General features: G+C 56.6%; 2 protein-coding genes across 7 annotated transcripts; one reads left to right on the top strand and one right to left on the bottom strand.

The window, feature by feature from the left end:
* The first annotated feature begins 201 nt into the window (after nt 1-201).
* On the top strand, nt 202-8504 carry DDX39A (DExD-box helicase 39A). 3 transcript variants are annotated; one of them, XM_049098352.1, is made up of 12 exons: nt 229-361; nt 2163-2252; nt 4274-4485; nt 4620-4747; nt 5572-5664; nt 6051-6234; nt 6938-7056; nt 7395-7526; nt 7626-7735; nt 7837-7981; nt 8126-8273; nt 8355-8504. In XM_049098352.1, exons 2-12 carry the CDS (start codon nt 2248-2250, stop codon nt 8369-8371), a joined length of 1293 nt encoding a protein of 430 aa, XP_048954309.1. In that variant the 5' UTR covers nt 229-361; nt 2163-2247; the 3' UTR covers nt 8372-8504. The 3 variants fall into 3 exon arrangements, with proteins under 3 accessions (XP_025313576.1, XP_048954309.1, XP_025313572.1); XM_025457787.3 differs by lacking the exon at nt 229-361 and adding an exon at nt 772-1885; XM_025457791.3 differs by lacking the exon at nt 2163-2252 and having other exon boundaries at nt 202-361.
* Nucleotides 8505-8574: 70 nt separating this feature from the next.
* ADGRE5 (adhesion G protein-coupled receptor E5) lies at nt 8575-24064 on the bottom strand. 4 transcript variants are annotated; one of them, XM_025457785.3, is made up of 21 exons: nt 23959-24064; nt 23658-23843; nt 20316-20366; nt 19988-20107; nt 19301-19456; nt 15991-16122; nt 15262-15408; nt 14680-14826; nt 14544-14599; nt 14343-14420; nt 13041-13218; nt 12852-12959; nt 12402-12637; nt 11680-11856; nt 10484-10675; nt 10080-10306; nt 9927-9993; nt 9734-9825; nt 9482-9650; nt 9294-9392; nt 8575-9211 (listed from the first exon to the last, which is right to left on the bottom strand). In XM_025457785.3, the coding sequence occupies exons 2-21, from the start codon at nt 23689-23691 to the stop codon at nt 9182-9184; spliced, it is 2496 nt and encodes an 831-aa protein (XP_025313570.3). In that variant the 5' UTR covers nt 23692-23843; nt 23959-24064; the 3' UTR covers nt 8575-9181. The 4 variants fall into 4 exon arrangements, with proteins under 4 accessions (XP_025313570.3, XP_035558627.2, XP_048954306.1 ...); XM_035702734.2 differs by lacking the exon at nt 15991-16122 and having other exon boundaries at nt 23959-24061; XM_049098349.1 differs by having other exon boundaries at nt 23658-23992.
* Between the last annotated feature and the right edge of the window lie 1544 nt (nt 24065-25608).

Below are 25608 nucleotides of genomic sequence, written 5' to 3' on the forward strand. Positions count from 1 at the left end.
CCCGGCTTCGGCTGCCAGTACTAAACATGGCGACGCCCACCAAGGGCAAACCGCCAATCGCGTGGCAGCGCACGGGCTCACGTCGGCCTCAGCCCAGGGCGCCTACTTTTAGATTGACCAATGAATCCGAGGCATGGGGCACGCCCCGTTTGCTGCTTTCACCAATAGCCTCCAGACGCCTCCTGCAGGACCCAATCACCGCTTCCGCCTCTCTTGAGTGAAAAGCCAGCCGTCCAGTGAGCAGACCCGCAGTCCGACGTAGGAGGCAGGAAGCGCTGCAACTCGTGTCGGGGCGCGCGGCCGGTAACCAGAGTCGGACGGCTTTCCTCGCAGCAGCACGCGGAGGCGAACGGGGAAGCAGGTGAGCGGTGGGTCTGGGGCGCGGGGGCGCGGTGCGGAGACTTCGGACCTGCGGGCGAGCGGGCGAGGGGAGACGCCGGGGGTTGAGGGGAAGAGGAAGAGGAGGGGGCGCGAGACGAGTGGTGGGGGGGCGGAGCGGTTTGGGCGTCAGCCGCGCGCGGCAGCAGCCGTTGAACGCCACGGCGCATGCGCGGCCCGGGGGGGGGGGGCGCCGGTGGCTGTTGGCGCGCGGGGAGTCATCCCGCTTCCGGGAGTGGGGCTGTCATGGCGGCCCGCGGGTCGACCCCGACTTGGCGAGGAATCCTCTCTGCTCGAGGAGACTGCCTAGGCCGTTTGGGGAGGGATTCGGGGTGTGGGTGTGTGTGTGGGGGGTGACGCCAGGGCCTGGGGTTGCGGTGGGAGGAACCCGAGCTTGTAGCCACGACAGGGGACTCTGTTGTGTTCTTGCTCTGTGTTTAGGGAATTCGGGGTTCCAGAGATTTAGAGCAGAAAAGATGTCTCAGAGGCCGACTCCGAGGTGGAAGTCTTCCCTGGAGGCACTTTGAGAGGGAATGGGTACCCGTGGGCGTGTCTGGATTGACACTTCTCGGGCGTCAGCCTTCCAGTTGGTCTGCTCCTGGGGCCTCAGCCGTCGCAGCCACCCCCGCTGGGTGGGACTAACCCCCACCGTCCTCTCCTCCTCCAATTTGTTTTGAGCTTTAGATTTTTGTGTAGCCACTTCCAAGAAAATCTTGTTCGTCAAACTCGGGCCGCCCCTTAATATCGCCCCCCTAAATAACAAAACGCCTTCTTTTGACCTGTATTTTTCTCTAAAATGCACCATCACCTCTTGGGGCACCCGGGTTTAACAGTCAGAGTAGGTGACTAGGCTTTCTCTGCCCAGGGATTACCCCAGAGGTGGCCCTGCCCTGTTGAATGATCCACCTTATTCTTCCCTCATAACACCCCCACTGTGGTTAATTCTTAGTGACTGGTTTTCCCTGTTGCTGTTCTCGTTCCGCACTCATCTTTCTACTCTTGGAGTAAATTGCTTGGGGCAATTGAGTCACGCAACTCAAAAAATCTCATCAGTGAAAAATAATCTCATCAGTGATTCCCTATTAGGGAATAAAGCGTGAATGCCCTCGACTTGATCAGCTTTCCCAAGTTTGTCCTCTACCTCTGCTTCAGCCAGCCAGTCTTGCTCTCCATTCCTCACAAGGGCCTGGTACTTTCTTTGGGGCTGACCTTTCCTAGCTCCTGTTCTTTTCTCTGCTACCTGAGAAATAACCCCTCCCTGTTCAGATTACTTTTTTCAAGAATCAGTTAAGGATATATGCTTGCTTTAGCCCCTAACCTTGCCTTGAAACCTGAATTCTAATTCTATTCATTCAGCTATTGCTGTTGAGTGCTTTAGGCTCTGGGCTGGCAGGCCTGACTTTTAAGAGGGTGCTTTTCTACTCGGGGCTGGCAAGAGATGTCCTGGAGTCAGAGGCCTGACGGAAGTGAGGGGAATCCTGACCACTTTGGGCAGCAGAAACAGCAGGTACAAAGGTGCTGAGGCATGTTTGAGGCACAGCAACAAGGCCAGTGAGTGAGGGCAATGGAGGAAGTGAGGTTTGAGTGTAGAGGGGCGGTCGGTTCATGTAGGGTCTGATGGGTCATGGTGAGGATTCCTGAGTGTTCTGAGCACAGTGGGAGCTTGTGGAGGGTTTTGAACAGAGGGGTGACATTCTCTGATGTAACTTTTACGCTTTGGGGAGAGAAGATGGAAGGGGATGGAAAAGGGGAAGACCAGTGAGGAGACTATTCCCATAATCCAGGCACAGGGTGATGGAGCTCAAATCATCAACTGACCGTGGATAAACTGGTATGCCTGTACAGGGGAATGTTCAACTCTGACAAGGAATGAGGTACGGATGCAAACCACACAGTGAGCAGATGAATGTCAAAACATGCCAAGTAAAAGAAGCTGTATGAATGGTGGCATATTGTATGATTCCATTTATGAGCTGTCCAAAACCAGCAGATTCATAGAAAACAAAGTAGGTTAGCTGTTGCCAACGGGGTGGGGGTGGGAGGGAAGACAGGTAAAGGGTCCCGGTCTTTTTGACCTGACCGAAATGTGTGATGCACTCCAGCTGCAGTGGTCATTCCACATAGTTCTGACCGTTCTAAAAATATTGAAAACCAGTGAACTGTATGTACATTTTAAGGAGTGAATAGTAGGCTTGTGAATATCTCAGTAAAACTTCTAATTTTAAAAGAAAGGTGAAGGGGCACCTGGCTGGCTCATTCAGAAGAGCACATGACTCTTGATCTTGGGGTCCAGAGTTGGAGCCCTGTGTTGGGTATAGAGATTATTTATATATAAAAAGAAAGAACGGTAGAGGTAGCTTGAGACCAGTGAGGTGGCAGGGGTGAGAGGTGACCTGATTGTCCTGTTGGGCTGACTGGACTGGAGGAGAGAAAAAGCCAGTGAGAGAATGGAATTGCCTTTTTTGAGAAGCAGGTCTGCAGGAAGAAACAGAGGGGGGACCCCTGGGTGGCGCAGGGGTTTGGCGCCTGCCTTTGGCCCAGGGCGTGATCCTGGAGGCCCGGGATCGAATCCCACGTCGGGTTCCCGGTGCATGGAGCCTGCTTCTCCCTCTGCCTGTGTCTCTGCCTCTCTCTCTCTCTCTCTCTCTGTGTGACTATCATAAATAAATAAAGGAAAAAAAAGAAACAGAGGGTTTTGCTCTGGGTCTTTTGAGTCCAGCTTCCAAGGGGAGATGTAAATGAGGCATCTGGGTAACCAGGCTGTTGTTGAGGGGATCTGGGTAACTTATGGCCAGAGACATAAGTTTGGGACCTCTCCACACAGATGTGATTAAAGCCCTGGGGCTGGATGAAGGCGCAGAGAGAATGAGAGAGGGAGGACCAAAAAGTGGGCCCAGGACCCTCCACATCCAGCTCAGGAAGAAGAGGGACTGCTTCACCACTTCCTTGCTCTGGATTTGGAGGCTGGGGTGGGGTTGGGAGGACAAAAGACCATAATCTCACTTTTGGGTCCCTTGTAGCTTACATCCAGTAGGTGCTGTGCATGTATTGGATTAAATAAAGCCAGGAGGTGAGCAAGTTTTGTATTCTCTTTACCATCTCAGCTCTACTTTTATTGGCTTGGGCCCAATGGGAAGCCTGTTCGTGAGAGTACTTAATTATTCCCTTGTGCAGACCACAAATAGCAGGAGGAGCTGGGGCAGGGCACACTCTGCTCTCTCACAGACTCCAGTCTCTCCAGCTTTCTGGCAGCCACATCTGGTCTCTAGGGTCCTCCCTTGTGTAGGCCCGTGGACTCCTTGGGCAGTGGTGGAGAGGGAACTCCTTTAGGTTAATGGGCTGAGGTGGTTCATTGGAGTTTTCCTGGTGGTGGCAGTGTGCTGGAAAAGCTTAGGGTAGGGGCTTGGTGAGTCTGAGCAGCCAGACAAGGCCGGGGGTGGTTTGAAAGGGGTAGTGTGGAAGGAGGTGTGCTGCAAGGGCCAACAAGGAGGATGTGCAAGCCATAGGAAAGTGTGGGGATTTCGCTCTGAGAACAGAGGGAGGCCCTTGAGGTGAAGGGGTGTGGGCATGAAGGGCGGGGGGCCAGGGAAAGGTGAGGTGGTGCTCAGGAGGGCAGGGTGTGACCATGACAGGCTGAGGCTGGGAGGTGCTGTCCAGGTGGAGCTGGTGGGATATTCTGCAGGAATCTGAGGGTGGGTGGTAATAAGGGAAAGGGATCAGAGAGTGATGGCCATCAGCTTCATCATCTGGGTCCTTTCTGTGCCAGCTTGTAAGGTGGCTCCAGTGCCTTGCCTTTCTTGGGCCTGTGTTAACAGACTGCAGTGCTGGGCAGTCTTCTCCCTCAGTGACCCTCGATGGGTAGGTTTTCTCATTTGGCTCCCTCCTCTATTCTCAGCACCATGGCAGAACAAGATGTGGAAAATGAGCTTCTGGATTATGAGGAAGATGAAGAGCCCCAGGCTCCTCCAGAGAGCACTCCTGCTCCCCCCAAGAAAGATGTCAAGGGTTCCTACGTTTCCATCCACAGCTCTGGCTTCCGGGACTTTCTGCTGAAGCCGGAGCTCCTGAGGGCCATAGTGGACTGTGGCTTTGAGCATCCATCTGAGGGTATGCCTTCCTGCTTCTCCCTGCCAAGAACCACCTCTGACCACCCTCACTGTGGTCTCCTCAGCCACCTGGCGAGGAGCCTACACACAGGGAGCATCTGGTTTCTGGTTGCTCACGCGTGCTCTCTCCCTCAGTCCAGCACGAGTGTATTCCCCAAGCCATCCTGGGCATGGACGTCCTGTGCCAGGCCAAGTCTGGGATGGGCAAGACTGCGGTCTTCGTACTGGCCACCCTGCAGCAGATTGAGCCAGTTAATGGACAGGTGGGTGGGTCCCCTCCCTGTTGGGCCCAGGTTGTATGAGGCGTCAATAGCTATGGTTCCCCTCATTAAAAGTTCCTGTTCCTGTGTTATTTGTGGGCTTTTAAAATTAAGTATGGTACTTAGCTGTGACAAAACGATAAGCTGAAAAAGTGCCCATGGTTTTATTCTCCAGAGACATAGCTGTTAATTTGTCATGTGCTTTTCTAGATTGTGCAGGTTTACTCGGGTGAGATTATACTGCATGAGAATTTACTATCGTTGTCGCTGACAGTTATTTTCTCATGCATGAATTTTGTCAGAGGAGAATCAAGGTGCATTCCTGTGTTGTACTTTTGTCACATTGGGGCACACATCCGTGGGCTGTGTGTGAGTGCAAGAGCCCTTGTTTCCTTAGGGGTGACTGGGGGAGAGGGAGATGCAGTGGGAGGCTATGGTGTGGTCACAGCACTTGGCACCGTGGACCTGAAGGCAGGAGCGGCCTCCTTCTCAGGTGGTCAGGGGCCAGCCAGAGAACAGCCTCCCAGGGAGCCGTTAGTATGGGCTATCTCATCAGCTAGGTCTCCCTGTGGATCCTGGCAGCATGAGACAAGCCTCGTTAGCTGGAGGGACATAGGGAGTGAATGGCAGGTGGGGGGTGGGGAGAAGGTGGAGCACCTGGACTGGACCTTCCATTGACTGGAAGTGTGGGGAGCAGCCCGACAGGCACCCTGGAGGGGCAGGGGCCCAGTGGGCATGAGCCCCTGAGGAAGAACAGTGGCATGAGCTCTGGCTGAGACAGGACTTGGAATGCTGACTTGAGTGTCTCTCTTCCACCTGCCCTGCAGGTGACAGTCTTGGTCATGTGCCACACACGGGAGCTAGCCTTCCAGATCAGCAAAGAGTATGAACGCTTCTCCAAGTACATGCCCAGTGTCAAGGTAAGTCCCCTCAGGCTGGGCTGGGTGTGCTGCATGCACGGTCCTCTGCAGCCTTGTTGTCTCGGGTCTGGCTCAGCCAGTGTTTACCAAGTTTGGCTGCAGAGGCTGCCTTTGAGGTTTGCGGTGGTTTATGCTCCTTAAAAGCCTGATGAATTATGCATGGCCCCCAAAGGCCTGTGCTCGTCCCAGCCATGGGACTGCTTTCTACCAGACTCATGGCCAGGCTCTCAGGCCTTTCTGGTCCCCAGGCTCTAGGCCTGGGGGTTTGGGGGTTGCTGCTGGAGCACCAGCTGCTAGGGCCACAGGCCAGGTGGCCATCATTGTGGAGTGGGTACGAGCCTCTGGTGCTCAGATTGGCAAAAGCAACTTTCTCTCCACCCGTATAGGTGTCTGTGTTCTTTGGGGGCCTTTCTATCAAGAAGGATGAAGAGGTATTGAAGAAGAACTGTCCTCATGTCGTGGTGGGGACACCAGGCCGGATCCTGGCGCTAGTGCGGAACCGGAGCCTGAACCTGAAGAACGTGAAGCACTTCGTGCTGGATGAGTGTGACAAGATGCTGGAGCAGCTGGGTGAGTCTCCTCCTTGGGTCTGGGAGCTGCTGGAGGCCCATCCAGCCACACTCTCCCCACCCTCACAGTCTCCCTACCCCCCAGACTTCAAAGCCAGGTGGGCCCCAACAGGATAGGCGAAGGTTGCCCCAGAGAGGGGTCACATGGGTAGCTGGCACACAGGTCTTCTGAAAATGATTTTATGGAAAGTTCTAGCATTGGCAGAGTGACCTGCTTGTGAGCCCAAGCTGAGGGGCCACAGGGCCCAAAGGAGCTGTGTCAGGACGTGTGTACATATTAGCCTTTGGAATGTGGTGGCCTGGCTGCCTCTTTAGTTCTAGGCCCCTGCCTGCCCTCAGTGAGCCCCGCCAGGGCCGTTGGGAGATGGGGCTTGTGTCCTGGGAGGCGGCTGCAGCTCTCACCCCAGCGGCTATCTCTGCCTCAGGCTCCCCTCCCTGAAGCGTGGCTCGAGGCGCGCTGGCACGGCTGCTCCGCTCTGGCAGCGTGTAAGTGGATGGCAGCTTCCCCGCGCCTGTGCTCACCCCGAGTCCAGCCCTTCAGGCACCTGGGACTCGCCCCTCCCTCCATTCCTCGACTCACACTGCCCTCGTCATGGTGCTAACAGCTCCCTGGCACAGGTTGGGAGGAGCTGGGGCTGGTCTCGGGTGGGGGTCACGGTCTGCTAGGCACTCATGCCTACCTGTTTCTTGCCCCCTGCCCCCAGACATGCGGCGGGACGTGCAGGAGATCTTCCGCTTGACACCCCATGAGAAGCAGTGCATGATGTTTAGCGCCACCCTGAGCAAGGAGATCAGGCCGGTCTGCAGGAAGTTCATGCAAGATGTGAGTAGGGTGGGACGGCAGCCTCTGTACAGCAGCTTTGGTCTTCCTGAGTCTCGGGTCCTGAGCTGATGCTGCTTCAGGACACCCACACTTCTCTCGTCGCATGAGAATGCCGGGAGACCCAGGGGCCTTCCTTCCCTCCTGCATCTTGTCAGACTGGGAGCTGAACTTGGTCTGTACCTGAGTCAGACCAGAGCTTAGATCAGCTGTTGGGAGAGAGGCATTTACTGGGGTACAGCAGGCCCTCTGCGAAGCATCGCAGCATGGAGTCCTTCGCTAGTAGGTTCTGGGCAGGCCGGATGCCAAGGAGTAAGCCCCGCTTGCCCCTTCCTGCACAGCCCATGGAGGTGTTTGTAGACGACGAGACCAAGCTCACACTGCATGGACTGCAGCAGTACTACGTCAAGCTCAAGGACAGTGAGAAGAACCGCAAGCTCTTCGACCTGTTGGATGTGTTGGAGTTTAACCAGGTGACACTGTGTGGCCCTTCCTGGGCTTTGGGACCATGTGAGGTCAGTGCACAGGGGCTCTGACCCCTGACCGCCGCTTCCTGCCTCCCTCCCTTGCAGGTGGTGATCTTTGTGAAGTCCGTGCAACGCTGCATGGCCCTGGCCCAGCTCCTCGTGGAGCAGAACTTCCCGGCCATTGCCATCCACAGGGGCATGGCCCAGGAGGAGCGGTGAGTGCCTGCCGCCCTCAGAGGTCCGAGGCCGGCACCTCATGGGGAGTCCACGCAGGAACCCATGTCTGATGGCCGCCTCTTCTTCCTCCTGCACCCAGTCTGTCGCGCTATCAGCAGTTCAAAGACTTCCAGCGGCGGATCCTGGTGGCCACCAATCTGTTTGGCCGAGGGATGGACATTGAGCGAGTCAACATCGTCTTCAACTATGACATGCCTGAGGACTCGGACACCTACCTCCACCGAGTGAGTGGTTCCACTGAGGTGTCCCTTCTCTAGTGTCCCCATCCCTAAAGATGTCCCCGTGGGTGAGTGGGGATGTGGCCCTGCTTCTCAGATTCCCCAGGCTGTGTCTCTGTGGCCTGACCCCCTGCTCCTGTCCCCCTGCAGGTGGCCCGTGCAGGTCGCTTTGGGACTAAAGGTCTGGCTATTACTTTCGTGTCTGACGAGAATGATGCAAAAATCCTCAATGACGTTCAGGACCGGTTTGAAGTGAATGTGGCAGAACTTCCTGAAGAAATTGACATCTCCACGTATAGTAAGTGTCAGGCAGCCGAGGGGCCGGGCTCGGGCTGGGACCCTGTTCGCCATCTCACTGGCCTCCCTCTCTGTCTTACAGTTGAGCAGAGCCGGTAACCACGTGCCTGATGGCCAGAGCGGCCCTGTTCCCTGAGTGCTGCTGCCAGCCCTCTTCCTAGGCGTCAGTGAGCCTTCCTTTTTACTGTTTAAAAGATGTAGATTTGTGTAAGAGTAAAGTTTTATTACGGAATCCTGGCTCCTTCCTGTGTGTCAGCTTTCAGCGTCTTGTGGATGTAGCAGGCCATCCCCCCACAGCCACCTTCTGTATCAGTGTGATATTTAATTTTAAGTGTCAACATTGAAAGGTTCACACAGATAAAAAAAACAACATACAACATCCACCACCTTCAAAACAGTGAGAGCCTTCTGCCTCCAGGGGCATGTGGGCCTCTGTACCGTGTACCGCGGCCAGTGGGACTAGGAGGGGCCCTGCCCTTCCCCACCCCTGGCCTCAGTCTGAGCTTAAGGGATCACTTGAGCCCCAGCACCCTGGCCTCTCATTCCATGGCAAAGACAGGTGAAGGGCAGAGGCTGGGCCGGTGCAGGAGTCTTCACTCTGTCCACGCCTGTGTAGCAGGGAAGGGGACTGCAGCCCTGAGCCAGCTCTTGCCCCCTCACAGGTCCTGGCTGTGGCAGAGCAGAGAGGCAGCCAGACGCAGGCCGGGCAGGTCCAACTCCCCAGCTGCTTGGGCATTCTGGGGTTCGGTGCCAGACTGTAGCTCCTGCTCCCCTGCATTCTATGATCCATGTGGGGGCCAAGGCAGGAGGGCAGCAGGAGCAGAGTGGTGAGGGAGGAGGGAACAGTCTTCAGCATGTGCAAAAGCTGCTGAGGCCACAGAAGCTGCTGGCCTGGCCAGACCCGTGAGGTCACATCCCGGACTCGGAGGGCCTGTGGGCCTGGTGAGAAAGGGGCACTGAGGATGGAGCCTGGGTTGGGTCTTCTCTGGTGCAGCTTCCCTACCCCGGGCTCAGCCCTTACCTGGGTCTGATGGTGGCTCGTGCTGGATGTGGCTGTGGCGAACTCCGAGTACTTGTTCCCTGTGATCCTGCCGGCCCACCTCCTGTACTCCTCCCTCACCTGTGGGGCCCAGGGTGCCAGGTTAGGGAAGGGGCAGGCTCCATGGCTGGGCCCCCCAGCGCACCCTACCCATAGCGGCTACAGCCCACCTTCTTGTTGAGCAGGCAGTGGAGCAGGAAGAGGAAGAGGCCTTGCAGGGAGTTGAGGATGCAGAAGGTGTAGGACAGCACCCAGCTCTCCGGGTCGAAGAGGAACAAACCAAAGACCCAGGTGCTGCCCAGCACAAAGAGCTGGGCCACAGCAGTGATGGTCAGCACCCTGCAGGGAGAACAGGGCTCCAGTATGGGGGGGCCCCACCCCACCCTCCTCTCTGCCAGCCCCCTTCAGGCCTTTCTTCTCACCTGGCCTTCTTCAGTTTCTTCATGTCTGGGTTGATCTCAGAAAACTTCTGCGTGAGTTTCCAGACTGTAGTCACGAAGACCACCGCATTGCACTGGGCAGGGAGCATAGAATCTGCATTAGGGGAAGTGCTCAGAACTGCCGCAGGTCTTATGGGGCTGCGCCCCTCAGGCTGTGGGCATGGGGGGCACTTACCAGAACGATGAAAATCACAGGCCCCAGGAAGCTCCAGAGGAAGCCGTCCTCTCTGTTCAACCAACAACTGGATGAGGGGAGGGGGCCGTCAGCACCTCCAAGGCCAGTACTGGGGTCCCCTGCCCTCCCACCCAACTGCTAGCATGCACTCACTAGAGGATGTAGCCGTAGCCCTTGCTTTTGACGGCCGCGGAGATGGCCACGATGACCAGGGGCACCCCGTAGCCTATCAGGCAGAGCTGCCACTTGCTCAGGCCCTGGCCGCGGAACACGCGCACCACCAGGAAGTAGAGCTCTAGGCCCTCGAGGCTCATCCAGCAGAAGGCGCCCAGGAAAAAGTAGTGCAGCAGTCCGGCCACCAGGCGGCAGCGCAGCCCCACCTGCGGGGCGGGGGGGCGGGGCGACGTCAGGGCGGGGCGGGGCCGAGGCCTGGGGAGTGGGCGGGGTGTGCGGGGGGGAGCCAAGTGCCTCCCCGGCCTGTGGTGCCCGCCGAGCCCTGGGGATGGGCGGGGCTCCCCTCTGCTGAGGCTGGGACCCTCCACTGGCCCGGACCTCACCTGGTCGCCTTCGTTTTCAATGCCCACCAGGAAGATGGTGGAGCCCACGAAGAGGCAGATGCAGAGGTGCAGGTGCACGGTGGTGCGCGAGCCTTGGATGGGCCGCACCAGCAGGAAGGTGAGAATGCACAGCAGCAAGCAGAATAGTGACAGCACCAGCCCCACCTTGGTGATCAGGGACAGCTTCTGGTCCTAGATGCAGGATGGGGTGCGCGGGGCTCGGTCAGTGCCCCGAAGACTTCCCTCCTTGTGGGCCCTACCACCCAGACCCATCTGGGGCCTGTCCTGCAGGTCTCTGATCATGCCACTCACCTCTCTCCACATCCCCTGCCCTCAACACCTGAGCAAGCCTGCTGTGTCTCATCCTAAGTACTGCACCCCACCCCCAGTCACCATAGATGCACCAGGAGTCCCCAGTTCCTCTTGATGGACTTCCTCACTAAACAGACTTCTGAGAAGGTCCTCAGTGAAGCCTTGAGGCTACATCCTCCTTTTCTAATACTGATGGTTCCCATTTTTCTGACCTTCCTCTCCCTCTTCTCAAATTTTCCCCCTCCTACACCTGGCCACATTGTCAACTCACCAAAACTCATCTTTTTGTCCTTCCTGGACATTTAAAGGCCTGGACCACAGCCTGCCCTACTCTGCTTGGGACTTCCCAGTTAAACACGTGGACCAGCCTGCCTATGGGTCTCTGAGGCCACATACAGGAAGTTGTGCTCCCTTAGGAGCTTTTAGCAATATTCAACTGGTTTGAAGTGGACAGAGGGCCTGCGTTTAGTTGCTGAGCCATGGGCAGCTCTGGGGGTGGGGGTGCAGGGAGAGGCTGGGGGTAGGGGGTGTGGCCATTTGGGCTGTGGGACCATATAGAGCCAGCTGGGCCATATCATCAAGAACCAGCTGCCTGGGGCGCCTGGGTGGCTTAGTCGGTTAAGTGTCTGCCTTTCGCTCAGGTCATGATCTCAAGGTCCTGGGATTGAACCCCATGTAGGGCACCCTGCTCAGCAGGAAGTCTGCTTCTCCCTCTCCCTCTGCAATATCCCCCAGCTGTGCTTGCTCTCTGGTGCTCTCTCACTCTCATTATCATAAATAAATAAATAAATAAATAAATAATCTTTTATAAAAACCTAGCTGCTTGCCTCACCTAAGCCAACCTTGCCTCCTGTGGGCTTTTGAGAGGCCCCTGTGCTGCTCACCTCTATATCATAGTGGGCCATGAGGATGGCAAAGCTGCTCAGGTGGTTGCACTGGCAGGTGGTGCTGTTATTCCTAGTGCCCAGGGTCTGGCAGCCCATGGTGGCCCAGTGCCCGTTGTTCTTGTCACCCTTCCAGAATGCACAGATCAACTCCTGCCGTGTCCCAAGTTTCTTTGGCTGTGGGCAGGTGGGAATGGTTGGAGAGGTTAACCTGGAGCCCACTCTTGGGTCCTAGGTTTGGGTAGAATCTGAGGAGGGCTGCTTTTCCTTTGACAAGTATTTACTGAGCACCTACTTTGATGTATCCCCAGGTCTGACACACAATGAACAGGGCAGACAGAAGTCCCTGCCCTTTTGGGGTTGGCATGCTAGTGGAAGAGACAGGTGGAAATAACATAATATGTAAATTAGGTAGTGTGTTAAAAGGTAGTAAGTGCTATTAAAACAAGAAAGAAACAGCATGGGGAAGGTGGGGCATAACTATAAATTGTAATTTTAGGTAAGAAGGTCAGGGAAGCCCTAAAAGAGGAGGTACCATTTGAACGAAGACAAACCAGGTAAAGGACTGAGCCATGTGGGAGAAAAGTGTGTCCCAGAGGGCACAGCAAGTACAAAGGCCCTGAGGTCCATCTGAGGAAGGAGCAGAGTGGGAAAATGAAGGCAATATATGAACCACTGTGACCCTGGCTAAGGGATGAGCTGTAGAGCTGATTCCTCCCTACCTGAGGATTCTCCAGGTGGGAGAAGGCAAAGGTGACAGGAGAGTCAAGTTTCTCTGTGTTTGTGTTGCTCAGAAAGACCACATTGACGGCCGAGAGGAGCTGAAGCTGGGCACCACGGACAGGACTTTGGTGGATCTTTTTTAGCTGCTCTTTCTTCTCAGGTTCCAGTTCCAAGGAGGCGTTGGACAGCAAATTCTGCATGTTCCGGATGGAGAGGATGCCCATCACGGTGGGGCCTGGAGGAGAGACAGGTGGGCTACCTTCTCCTGCCTCCCCATGCCCCATCCTGCCTCCTAAGGCCTCTGATTGGCTCTCCAGTCCACCAGGTTGCCTGGGGGCCCTGGCAATAGCTCAGCTTCCAGTTGTTACATATTCAGAACCTCAGCCCTAGCACATCCCAGCTCCCTCTCCCCTCTCCCACTGGTGTCCCCTTGGGCTCCCTACTGTTACCTGAGTTGCTGGGTTCTGTCGCCACAGCCCAGTTCAGCAGCATCTGTGCATGCGTCTGACCCATGGTGACATTTCCATCCCCATGCTCCTGGATCATCAGGGATAGCTCTGAGGAGACAGAGGCAGTGATTGGGGACTCTGGGTGTGGGACGGGGCCCAGGGCTGGGGCAGGGCAGGGCTGGGGCTCACCTGTGTCCAAAGGGGAGCGATAGGTGAAGGAGGCTCTAGGCATGGCCTTGGCCAGGGTCCTCAGGACTGTTTCGAGGCCAAGGAGGAAGTGGGTGGCCATGTGGTGCCTTTCAGACGGGTCCATGGCCTCCAGGTCTCCGGAGGCTTTTAGCATCTCATCCATTGACTCGATGACTTTCTGGGAGTGACGGGTGACAGCTTGGTGGGTCACTGTGCCACAAGGGCTGCCCGAAGGACCCTGACCTCACCAGCCTGCCTCCACCAAGGGGCACACTGAAGAACCACCAGAGTGGCCTGGGGGGACATTGGGTTGATAGGGGAATCATTGAGATACTGCAGTGGCCAGAAGACAAGTGAGAGGACTTAGAATATGCCTGTGTTGGGCAGCCCAGGTGGCTCAGGGGTTTAGTGCTGCTTTCGACCCAGGGCGTAATCCTGGAGACCCGAGGTCGAGTCCCACGTTGGGCTCCCTGCATAGAGCCTGCTTCTCCCTCTGCCTGTGTCTCTGCCTCTCTCTCTCTCATGAATAAATAAATAAAATCTTTTTTTTTTAAAAAAAGAATATGCCTTTGTGCATGTACTGTAACAGTGGTGCTTTACATGTACCAGGCGTGGGCTTCCTGCCAGGCTGTGTTCTAGTCCACACTGCCCAGAACAGCTGTCACTAGCCACATGTGGCTATCCAGCACCGGAAATACAGCTCCATGTTGCAGTGGTAATATTTTGAATCTTTTGGGTTGAACGCAGTGCAGTCTTGTGCAGTCTTTGCAGTCTTCGTGTTAACTTTGCTTGTATACTTTTACATGTTTGTTTTAATGGTTTAATGTAGCTACCAGAAAATTTAAAATGACACAGGGGCTCACGTGTTTCTACCCAGCTTAGCATAGGCTAAAACGTAGGTATAATGCTCACCGTGTGCCAAGCCCTGCTCTTTCTTGGAACTTTACTTCTATTAGTTTACGTAAAACCTTCAAACTGACTGTATAGAGCAGGCCCTATTTTCAGGTGAGACTGAGGCCCAGAGAAAGGGAGCCACTTGCCTCAGAAAGCGGCAGTGGGTGGAGGTAGAGTGGATGGGATGAGGAGGATGTAAACCTTTGCGGCTTAGCTATGCAGGTAAAATTCCTAACTGCTCCATTCTTTTGGCATTACATTCCATATGTGCGTGTGTGCGCTTACCTTTTGGGGTGTGTATGTATGTCTGTATCTGTGTAACCTCTGCTTAGGCTCTCTCCACCCACATGGAATCATCCCTCAGCCACCCCCACGCCATCCAGGAGTTCCCTCTGCTCTTGCCCTTACCTGGATGGTTTCCTGAGGCAAGGCTGGCTTGAAGTCTCTGCGCAGCTCTTGGACTCTTTCAAAGAAATGGGAGAGTTTCTAGAATAGAGATGAGACAGGTCAGAGAGGGTCATGTGTGGATGTGGGAGCTTGGGGGAAATGGGTGGATCAGGTGGGCTGCACAGAGGGATGCCTCACTCCTGGTCCCCTGGGGCCACTCACCTGGCTCTTGATTCCAGGGGGTGGGGTCCAGGCGGGGAAGGACATCTCTGCAGGGACTAAAACAGATTTTCATTAGGTGTCAGAGTGTCTGTGCATGTTTCATGGGTGGAGTCTGGGGTCAGGTGAGACCAGGTACCTTCGCAGGTGGTGTTCAGTTGCTTATCCTGGAATCTAGGTTTGGGCTTCCAGCCCCGGCGGCAGCGGCACTTGTAGGAGCCCACAGTGTTGACGCAGACAGTGGAGTAATGGCACGTATGCTTCCCGGAGCTGCACTCGTCCACATCTGGGGGCACAAAGATGGGAATCAGAACACCTTTCCTCTCCATGCCCTGCTCCTGTTTCCTGTGTTAGTGTCTCCCATTGATGGGAGGTGATATCACCTGCTGACCCCACATCCTGGTGATGCAGGGCTTATGGGAAGTGTGTGGAAGCCTGACACCTAGCATGTGATCCCTGTGCAATTTGTGAATATAGAAATACCTTTGTCCCAGTTAGTAATTAGCTGCTGCCTGGGGTCTCCAAGGAACCTGCTCCTCGGTACCTCAGCTCCTTCCCCAGGAAACCCCAGATCTTTTCCCATGCAGCCTCAAAGGAATTAATGCCTGGTAGGGCAGGACACCCCCAGGGTTCATGCTGCTTGGTTTGTGTGGGTGTCACTGAATATGTGATCAGATGTTCTGAGTGTGGGTCTCCAGGATGTGGCGTCTGAGCTCTGGACCTTCACAGACGGTGCTCTTTGGGCCATTGGGGGATCCAGGAACCGGCTTCCATCCTGGGCGGCAGCGGCACTCATAGCCACCGATGTTGTTGAGGCAGTGGGTGGAGTTGTGGCATGGGTTCTGCCCCGAGGTACATTCATTCACATCTGAGGACAAAGCCAGAGTGTCAGGTTCCACGCACTGCACCCCTTCTCACTGCCTGGCACCAAGGACCTCACCATTATTGCACATGCTGCCACCTGGTGACTTTGAACTTTAACCTCAGTGCATCTTACCATGGCCTCCCTGCAAGATGGGCATGGCAGGGCCTATGGTCCCCAGTTTACAGGCTGTGAAACCAGGAGGGAGACTGAGTCATGGGGCCCAGACTCTCTTTCCGAGGACCCTTGCTTACTCCCTCCCACCCGCCCCAACTCTGGCCCACCCAAGTTCCCTTTCTAGGAACTGGAAGTGACACCTTTCTCTGCTCCCGTGTGACGGATGAGGAGGGGTGAGGCCAGGAGGTGTGCCCAGAGGCCGGGGCCTCGATAAGGGAACCCCAGGCCTGGAAGGCCCTGCTGCCTCCCTGCTCTGTGGTGGAACCTTCTGGGGAGGTGAATCCTTGGGCAGAGCAAACCCCTGGTGTTTCTGGAAACTGAGGGTCTTCCCCCTTCTCCTGAGGCTGTGGGATCCGCCTCAGCCCCTCCCCAGCTCCAGTGCAGCCTCACAGCGTCTTCCAGGGCCTCTACCTGTGCACAGATTCAGGTCGCCCAGGTTGAGCTCGAAGCCGGGCAGGCACTTGCAGGTGTAGCTGCCCTGGGTGTTGGTGCAGATGCCACGGCTTTTACACACTCTGGGCTTCAGCTGACATTCATCCACATCTGTGGGAGGAAGGAGAGGGTGATGGATGCCTACACCTGTTTCCTGGGATAGAAGCATCTGGAAGGCCCTGCTCTCTCCTCCTCAGTGCGTGGGTGCCTTTTCTAATTCACACGGAGGCGTCCTATGGGCGAGCATGGTGGCCCCGATGTTCTGTTGTCCAGATGTTGCCAGAAGTGGTCCAAGTCCTCCGCATCTGCCAGCGCTGACTCCCTCAGCCCCTCTGGGCAGCTCTAACTGGGGCAGGGACCTCATGGCCGCCTGTGTCGCAGCCTGAGGACTTGGACAAGTCCAGGGTGGGCCTTCCTGGGAGCAGTGTGCAGGGGAAATGCTGCGTTCCCGACCGGGACCTGTCATGGCTCCCAGCGATGACCTAAGTCCCCCAGGGTGGCCGCTCACTGGCCGAGTTCCCTTCGGAATCCCGGTGGTCCCGGCAGGACAGCATGCTTCCATTCATGCTAACTCTGAGATTCCAGCTGCACGGAGATAGACAAGACCAACACCTGAGCCAGGCCCTTCAAGAACGAGGCTTTGGGGTAGTGCGGGGAGAGTAAGGATGGTGCCAGACAGGCCAGGGCCGCCCGGATGGTGGGCACCAGGCTGGATGGACAGCGTCACTCCTGTCCAGTCAGGCAGTCTTGGAGCAGGAAAGATGCCTTCTTCTGATTCCCATGAAGGCCTCGCTTCAACTGATGGGATGTGGTGAGCAAGGCCAGTGGGGGGCAGGTGCTGGGCGGCTGGAGAGAAGAGCTGGTGCTGATGGGCGATAAGTGGCAGATGTTTCTGTCTTCTTGGCCCTTGGCCTCCCACCGGGGATGCAGACACTGGGTCCAGCTGAAAGAGGCTCAGCCTCCATCTTCTGTCTCTGAGTGGTCCAGTGTCCCATGGGACCTGGGTTGACCTCCCCAGGAGAGGGTCAGACCCGGGCAGTGGTTCTGGATGGATCTCTAGGTGTCTGGTCCACTCTGGTTCTCCTGATTCTCTGAGCATTTGTGTGTGGGGTTGAGGGGTTGGAGTCACCTGGCCCACCCCAGACACAACAATCTCTGGGTCCCGGATATCCAGGCTGCCCTGGTCATCTGGGCTGAACCAAAGCTGCCGGGGAGGGTCGGGATAGAGACTTGTTCAGGGAAACAGAGGGAGGCCAAGTGGCTGAGGAGCAGGGGTCAGGGCACGAGGAGAAGCCCTCTTGAGGCGAGGGGCTGGCCAAGGGCTGTGAGCCTGCCCTCAAATCTCCAGATGGGGTCCCTGGGTCCATCGTGGCTGAGGGTCTGGGAGGGCTCCTGGGATGGCCAAGTGCACATGGGCTCCGGTGGGGGCGGGTCTCATCCAGGCAGTTACTGATGGTGGCCAGGAGGACGGGTATTGTGCTGGAACATGCTTCCTGCGAAGTATCTTGAACGCCACTGCCTCTTGTTTCATGCACATAAGACCCCGGGGAGGCAGGAGGGCAGTCCGAACATCCGAAAGTGACCCTCAGGGGAGGGCTCTGAGACTTGGGATTCAGAGAGGTTTGGGACACCTGGTGGGTACCCAGGACATCCTCTGATGCCTCTGGGAAATGGAGCACAGAAGGGCCTGGGTCCCCCGCCTGTAGCAGGTCTCACTGCCATGACATGGCTGCGTGTGTCCTCAGCTGTGGCAAAGGCTGAGACCGTCACAGAGCGAGGTCTTCAGGCGACAGGCCCTGAGCCAAACTAGCAGACTGTTCTCTCCCCGTCACCTGGCTTGAGGTCCACAGTGGTCCCTCTCCCGTCTCTTGTTCATCCGTGTCCCTGCCCAGCCTTCTGACAGAGTCCCCTTCTCTCAGCCCTGGCCTGTTCTAATACAACAATACAGCCCCTCAGTAACCAAAATCAGCCACCACTTGTGCTGGCGGCTGACAATAGTCAGTGGGTGGCACGCCACCCCCACCCCTGTCCAGGCACACTGAGTGGGACCCATGATCGTCATGTGCAGTTGTGCAGGTTGCTTGGTGCTCAAGGGTGTGGGGCCCAGGAGGCAAGTGGGAGTTGAAACCCAGCCCGCTCTCCATTCCAAAAACATGCTGCGTTCACCTGGAGATGATGGACCTTTTCCATTTCATGTAAAGGCTCTGTCCTCTGGCCAGGCCACATGTCTGGGGCACAACCTCCACCCAGAGGCCCCTAGGAACCAGCAGTGCTGTGGATGGGGCCCTCCCTCTGGGCTCACCATAGTGCAGATCCTCCCTTCCCTCCCACCAGCGAGGCTCTGCAGCCCTTTCTGCATGCGGGGGAGGGGGGGCTGGGGACCAAGGCTGTGGGCTCTCCTCGCCATAGCAGGTGGGCCTATGGACCCGCCTGAGTCCACCGCTCACTTCTCTCCTCCCTTGCTCTCTCTCTCTCTCTATTCTGCACTAACCCCCTCTGTCTGGGCAACGCTTCACTGCTCCCCACCCACTGCTGGGCCCTCTGCCCCCTGTGGATACCGGAAGCCCCTTCCCCTGCCTGCTCTTCTCCCTGGAAGGGGAGGGGGGCAAAGCCTGGTGATGCGCACAAGCCAGGCTTCTCCTGGCCCCGAGACGTGGATCACTGGGCAAGACCCCGGCAAGAGATGCGACTGCAGTGGGGATAGACTGGAGCAGCTGCTCTCAGTGACCCCTCCCCGGGCATGGCCCCAGGCGGGGTGCCCATCCTGGAGAGGGTGCATCAGGTCGTAAGGAGTAGAATTCAGAACCCGACAGACACCATTCTGTGCTTTGGTGTCTATCTTCCCAGCAATTCTATGAAATAAGCACCACTGTTACCCCCTTTTTACAGATGGGTAAACTGAGGCACAGAGAGGTGAAAGAACTGGTCCAAGGTCAAACAGTTAACAAAAGACAAAGCTACTTTTCTTTTTATCTGTAAAAATAGAGACCCCCCCCACTTTTTTTTTTTTTTTAAGAAAACACAAAATCGCCGTCATATCATCCCATCTCACCCAGTAACAGTGATTTCTGAATAAGAATCCTGGCTGGTGCCACACACACAGCTACCGACCAAGTGGCAGAGCCAGGATTTGCGCCCTTGGCCTTCACACTCCCCTGCCTGTCTGTGCCTGTCCTGACTCTGACTCGGGTGTTGTACCCTGTAACCAGGGCCCTGCACCCCGGGGGTGATTCAGGAAGGGCTCTGGTAACCCCAAACCTCATGGATGGGGAGATGAGGAGGTTCCTACCTCGACATGTGTTCTCACTCTCATTCATGAACGTCGTTGCCCCAGAAGCAAGCGCGTATCCCGGGCTGCATATGCAGTGGTAGCTCCCCTCTGTGTTCTGACAGTCTGCTAACCGTCCACAGGACACCAACGGGGGTGGTCCACACTCATTGATGTCTGGAAGACAACGGAGCAAAGGGTCACCTCCCAAAGGTGTGAGTTCCTTTAGGGAAGAGATCCCGCTCCCCTACCTGACTCCCCTGCTCAGGGCCCGATGCTTAATCAGTATCTTTTGGGAAAGGATTAGATCCTTAAGATAGACTGCAGAGGCTGGGCTGCAGTTGGAGCAAGCCATTCCTGAAGCCCACCCATTCAGCTCTGCTCCTCTCTGCCCTCTGGCTGGCATCCTGGATCTGAGCACAGTAGGGAGTGTTGAGATGGGGGTGGGGGCAGCTCTGCATCTTCCTCCCCAGTCGTGGCAGGGCAAAGGGAAGCACAGACTCCAGAGCTCCTCTCTCTCCAGGAAGCCATGTTTATTCCCTTGTTATTTTCCACCTTGATATCTTTTTCTTTCTCTTTTCTCTGCCCTTGGTGACAGTCCCAAGGCCAAAGGCTGAGACTCCAGCCACCACTCACATCCCCCCATGGGCACTGGGCTATGCACCCCCCCATCTTCGTGCTCCCCTCAACCACCCCAAGCCCCTGTACCGTCACAACTCTCCAGGGGGCTGGAGAAGATCTCCCTGGACAGAGAAATGAATCCTGGAGAGCAGCGACAGGTGGTGGCATTGACACATGTGGATTTCGGAGGGCACCAGCGTGCACAGCCTGTGGGGATGGTGACCACAGTCAGAAGGTGAGGTCTGAGCCAGGTGCCCGGATGGGGAGGCAGGATCATCTCCAAAGGAGGGGTTGCCGGGAGGGGCAGCCCTGACCTTCCCCCTGCAGCAGGCCTCCCCCGCTGCCTGGGCAATGGGGATCCAGGGCTCCTTCCCCAGACTCTGGCTGTGGACTTGTTTGTTCCCAACAGACTCACCACTGGTTTTCTGGGATCCAGCTTCCAACAGAATCAGCAAGACACACAGCCCTGGAACAGAGAGAGAGAGGGTGTGTGTGGGCAGGGGGCACCTCAGAGCAGGGAACCATTGATGGAGACTTGATGGAGACCTGAGGGTGACAGATCTGAGGCAAGGGGGCTACTGACCCCTCCCAGGCTTGGGCTCTGTCCATTGCTAGTGAGAGAGCGAGCAGCCCTCCCTGGACTCCCAACTACCACAGCTGGAGTGTCTGCCACCATCTCCCGGAGACGGATGTCCCTGGTTCAAATCCCAGACCTTGGTCATGTGACCTCTCTTCCCAGTGCCTCAGTTTTTCCATCTGTCGAATGGGAATGATGATGGGCCTCTCTTCCTAGAGGCATCTGAGAACTAAGCCCGTGAACGTTGCCTGGTGTGTCCAGGTGTTTACTATCATTTCTTTCTTTCTTTTTTCCTTCCTTCCTTCCTTCCTTCCTTCCTTCCTTCCTTCCTTCCTTCCTTCCTTCCTTCCTTCCTTCCTTCCTTCCTTCCTTTCTGATTTTACTAATTTACTCATGAAAGACAGAGAGAGAGAGAGAGGCAGAGACACAGGAAGAGGGAGAAGCAGACTCCATGCCAGGAGCCCGACGCGGGACTCGATCCCGGGACTCCAGGATCCCGCCCTGGGCCAAAGGCAGGCGCTAAACCGCTGAGCCACCCAGGGATCCCCACTGTCATCATTTCTTATGTGAAGGTGAAGGTGTTCTCTCAGATGCCCCCGCATCTAAGACGCTCTGGCCCCCTGCACCCTGGCTCGGGGACATAGATGTGCGCCCACCACACCCATATCTGTTGGCCCCACGACCAGCTTGAGACCCAGTGGTGGCCTTTCAGCCCCAGCTCCCCACACACAGGAAGACGCTGTGGGCTCACGTTGGGGTGGTGCTCTGCTGTTCCTGCTACTCGGGGCACTCTCCTACCCAGGCATGTGTTTGGGGGTTCTCCTCATCATCTGCGTCAGAAGAGGTTCTAGGGACAGGGAGCTCCTTGTTCACCAGTGAGAGAGACCAGGAGATAGTGATGGAGAGAAAAGAAGGAGAGAGGGAGAAGGCTCCTGAGACACAGAGAGAGGAGAAAGAGGAAGAGGGGAGCAGAGAGGTGGCAGGAGAGAAAGAGGCAGCAGTTGAGGCAGTGCTAGCGAAGGACAGAGAAATAGAGAACTTCTGGAAAGAGAGAGACCAAGATGGCAGAGATTGGACAGAGAGATGTAGAGATAGAGAAACTGAGAGCGAGAGAGGGAGACGGAGACACGATTAGAAGGAGGAGGGGGTGAATGGAAACAGGGAGGGAGGGCGTAGGGTGCCTCCGCAGCAGGTGGAGGCGCAGGAGGGGCTCAGGGGGCGGAGAGCCTCTGCCAGTCTGGGAACACTGGGGAAGCTGTGGGGTCCCCAGTTATCCAGGGAGCCCCAAAGCAAGGTGGTGGGTGAAGGGATGGGGGCCGGGAGGGCGGGTAGGAGAGCATGAGTCACTTCCTGGGCCAAGGGGAAGGGATGACTCACGCTCTGTTGACCCTGGATGGGGGCTCCCAGAGGAATTCTGGGGTCGTCATTGTGAAGCACAGCTTGAGAGGCTGTGTGGGGGTGGGGAGACGGGTACAGACTTGAGGGTACCCTGACCACTCAGTCCCTGTGTCCAAACTGGATACCCCTCAGGCGTGGGGGGAGCAGAGACCCTCTCACAGCCAGGGTAAACTAAGGCTGGAATGCTCTTCCCTTTCTTTATATGTGGATTCCTCTCTTCCTCCTCTCTGGCCTTGGGGCTTGGCTAGTTCCCCCTCAGCTGGAACCCACTTCCTCTTTGCAGACCACAAAATGACCTTCCCTGATTTGTCCCCAGCTCCCAAAGCCCCGAAGAGCAACTGTCTTGCTCAGAACTGCCCTGGGAGGCTGGGGCTCTGGTCATGTCCATTCTACAGATGGATAAACTGAGGCTTAGAGCCCAGAAAAATCCCAGGAAGAATGTGGTGAAAAAAGGGGGTGCTAAGGAAGGTAGAATTGAGCTCAAGTTCCCCAAACCTGTGAGGGGGGCCCTTTTGTGCCTCATCCCCTCCAATGGGGCTGGGCTGGGCTCTCTGCCCCCCCGCCCCGGCCACTGGGCCAGGCCTTCTCCATCTGGGGCCTTGGAAGTCACCCAAACAGGAGCTGAGAGAGGAGCTGCTGGTCGTCTGCTCCCAGTCGCATCTGGTTTGCATTGCCTGTGGAACCCTGACCATGGATTCCTGCTTCGGGACCCCGGGGTGCAGGCGGAGCAATCACCCCCCTCTTGCTCCTCCTGCTGAGGACCCCCTAGCCCAGACCCCAGACCCCAGACCCACCCGAGTCCTTCCCAGAGGGAAGTAAGACAAATCAAAATAAAAAATAAAGTGCTGTTTGATTCTTACTGTGAACCAGGAATAGTTTGTGTAGAACTCACTCAACATTTAACCCTATAAAGTGGCGACCAGGTTCCCCCCATGTTACTGGCGTGGAAAGTGAGCTCAGGGGCTCCGTGACTTGGCCCCAGTGACACACCGCCGCTCAGCAGTTGTGTCCCATTTAGACTCCTGTCCCCTGCTCCAGGTGGGGAAAAGCCAGGATGGGGGTGTTAGGGGAGGCCCTGCACCCACGCCTGGACCAGCACAGGGAACCCCCGTCCCTGTGGCCCAGGGAAGCTCTGGTTGGGGCACCCCAAATGTCATTTCTTCACTCTCTTTGTTGCTTGGTTGCTCAGGCAACGAGCTGCCCTGATAACCGTTAGAGACATACTGGGTGGGGCTGGAAGGGAGGGGTGGGGGTGCGGGGAAGTCACAGTTAAAAGAATCAAGTTCAAACCCATGGCGGGGAAGTCCTGGCTGGGTCTGGGGGAGCAAATACGGGGGTCTCTGAGGCTACCCCTGAGATAGTGGGGGACGTATTGGCTTGGCAGGAACCTCCTGCGTCGGAGGGATCCTGGCTCCTAGCTCCCCAGCAGCACCCCTGCCCTGTGTTCAAAGCAGTTGCCCACAGGGTCCCAGTACTCACTTTTTGCACCTTCTCCTGCCCGCATGCCTCAGTTTACCCTCTTAAGAGGCAGCCCTCAAAGTGTCTCTAGACAGAGCTTAGAGATCTGAGTGGGAGTGGGGCTCCTAGAAGCCCTTGGGTGCTTCCCCCGGGGCAGGGGGTGCGCCAGGGCTGCCAGGCCCTCTCTCCATGTGCCCGCCTGACCATGCGGCTGCCTCCCCGGAGCTGCCAGCCACACCTTCCATTTCCCCGCGGGGCAGGGAGTGAGTCGCAGGGCACTTCCCGCAGCCCCCCTCATCCCTCTGGGGGGGCCCAAATTCTCACCCTGAAGAAGGACGCTGCCGCGGGGGCCTCCCATGGTCCGAACTGCCGCGGGACGCAGAGAAGGGGCAGGGCGGGCCGGTCTCCCCAGGCTGGGCAGCTGCGCGGTGTCCCGAGGCTGGCGGGGACTTTATGAAGTGGGGGAGGACAGCCGCTGGCCCAGGGCCCTCCCCGGAACTGGCAGGGCAGCTGGAAGCCAACAGGAAAGTGCAGTAAAAACACAGACCCAGAGGCGTTGCTCAGGCTCGCTCACACACACACACACACACACACACACACACACACACACGTCCGTCCGCGCAACCTGCTGGCAAGTCCTCCTCTGCCTGTAGTTCCACCGTCTGAGCGACTGACCAACTGTCTGGCCCGTGTGCACGGGCTGGCTGTACCCCAGGGAAAAGTGGAGCCGCGCAGGCAGGGGTGGGGTGGGAGTCTTGCCAGGGCCCCGCCGGCTCTTCTTGCAGGGGTGATCAGGTTGGGGGGGGCCTGTCACAAACAGCTGGGAGCTCGCACGTTGGGGATGGCCCTGTGCTCACTGCCTAGGCACGCTGAGCCTCCAGTGCCGGCATCTGAGTCAACAGACCCCCAACCCCTGTTTTCCACGTGAGGAAACTGAGGCATGGAGTCCAAATGGCGGCTGAGGGAGCTTGAAGGGGTCCTTCATGGGAGTCGGGCAGGAACCAAGAGAAACTGTGGGACCACAGGGCCACCATGCTTCCAGAGATGGCCTTTCTGGGCCAGCGGTCCCCTCGGTGGGAAACATCTTTCAGGGGCTCCTGGGCAGCAACAGAGAATGACGTGATAAAAGAATTGTTTCCTTTTCCTACTAAGTCACATGATTGGCTTGTCTCTTAAGCATCTAATAATTTTTTTAAAATGCTATTATTTGTGAAGCACTTAATTGGATCCAGGCCTGATTCTTCTAGAATTATCTGTGTGTCTGTTTTAACCCATTCACTCTGCAAAGACACTTATGAGGCAGGTGGGGCTATGGTTCCCATTTTCTGGAGGGGGAGGCGGAGGCGCAGGTAACAGGTGGTCAAGCAGAGACCCGTGAGCACACAGCCGGGTCCTTGAGTCCCTGCCAGAGCTTGGCGTCCAGAAGAAAGTCTCTCCTGGGTGCTAATGTGTCTTGAACAGCTTGGCGGCCCTGGGGTTTAGCCGAGGCAGTGTCCAGCTGGAACCCAAATAGCCGGTTTTATGTTCCTTGTGCTATCATTCATTTTTTGATGTACCAACTCGTGGGGCAACCAGAGGGTTTTGCAACCAGGATGTCAATATAAAGCTCCCTTCTTAAATGAATGGTTTTGGGGCTGCAAAAGTGTAGAAAATTAAAGAAAATAGTAAGTACATGATAGGCCGGAGGAGGAAGATTGTTGGTCATGGAAAAAAAAGGTCACAAATGGCTGAAAGCGGAGAAGCATTATCCCGGAGATGATGGATGGCGCACCTCCACCCCTGGAATTAACCCCTTCCTGTCCTCTCCCTTCCTCACCCCCCCACCATCCCTTTGTCCTGGATGGGGTATGGGAAAGGACTGTGCCAGGGAACCCAGGGGGCTTGGTGAGGGTAGGGGGAGAGGACCCAGGAGAAGCCTGGGAGGGGAGGGAGCCAGATCAGGTCTGGAGTGGATTTTTGACCCTTCCCCCCCAAAAATCTGGAAACTCCAGGGCTGGATATCCCCTCCCCCACAGGACTGCGGGTCAGACAGCTGGTACCTGGAGAAGCTGGGGCTTGGGGGTTCCAGCTTGGGGGAGGTGGGAGGAGCTACCCCTGGGTGCTGTTCTCACACCTGTCCTCACCCTCGGTGACTGGTGACCATCTATTCTTTGGTCTTTTCCTCCTCCCTGGTGTGTGCCTCGGGCCCTTGGAGCAGATCTGACCTCCCTGGGACTCAGTTTTCCCTTCTGGTGAATTGGATTAAAATGCCTCCTCACTGGCCTCACAGAGTGGG

This window comes from Canis lupus, chromosome 20, assembly GCF_003254725.2.
Source record: "Canis lupus dingo isolate Sandy chromosome 20, ASM325472v2, whole genome shotgun sequence".
NCBI classification, from domain to species: domain Eukaryota; kingdom Metazoa; phylum Chordata; class Mammalia; order Carnivora; family Canidae; genus Canis; species Canis lupus.

Bases quoted from the DNA above. Each gene is read 5' to 3' on its own strand.
- DDX39A (XM_049098352.1), top strand. The intron at 4,748-5,571 runs GTGGGTGGGTCC...CCTGCCCTGCAG, and splicing joins TTGAGCCAGTTAATGGACAG to GTGACAGTCTTGGTCATGTG. The intron at 7,982-8,125 runs GTGAGTGGTTCC...GTCCCCCTGCAG, and splicing joins CGGACACCTACCTCCACCGA to GTGGCCCGTGCAGGTCGCTT.
- ADGRE5 (XM_025457785.3), bottom strand. From the start codon at position 23,691: ATGGGAGGCCCCCGCGGCAGCGTCCTTCTTCAGG. The intron at 20,108-20,315 runs GTGAGTCTGTTG...CCATCCCCACAG, and splicing joins TGGATCCCAGAAAACCAGTG to GCTGTGCACGCTGGTGCCCT. The intron at 19,457-19,987 runs GTACAGGGGCTT...GTTGTCTTCCAG, and splicing joins CCCCCTGGAGAGTTGTGACG to ACATCAATGAGTGTGGACCA.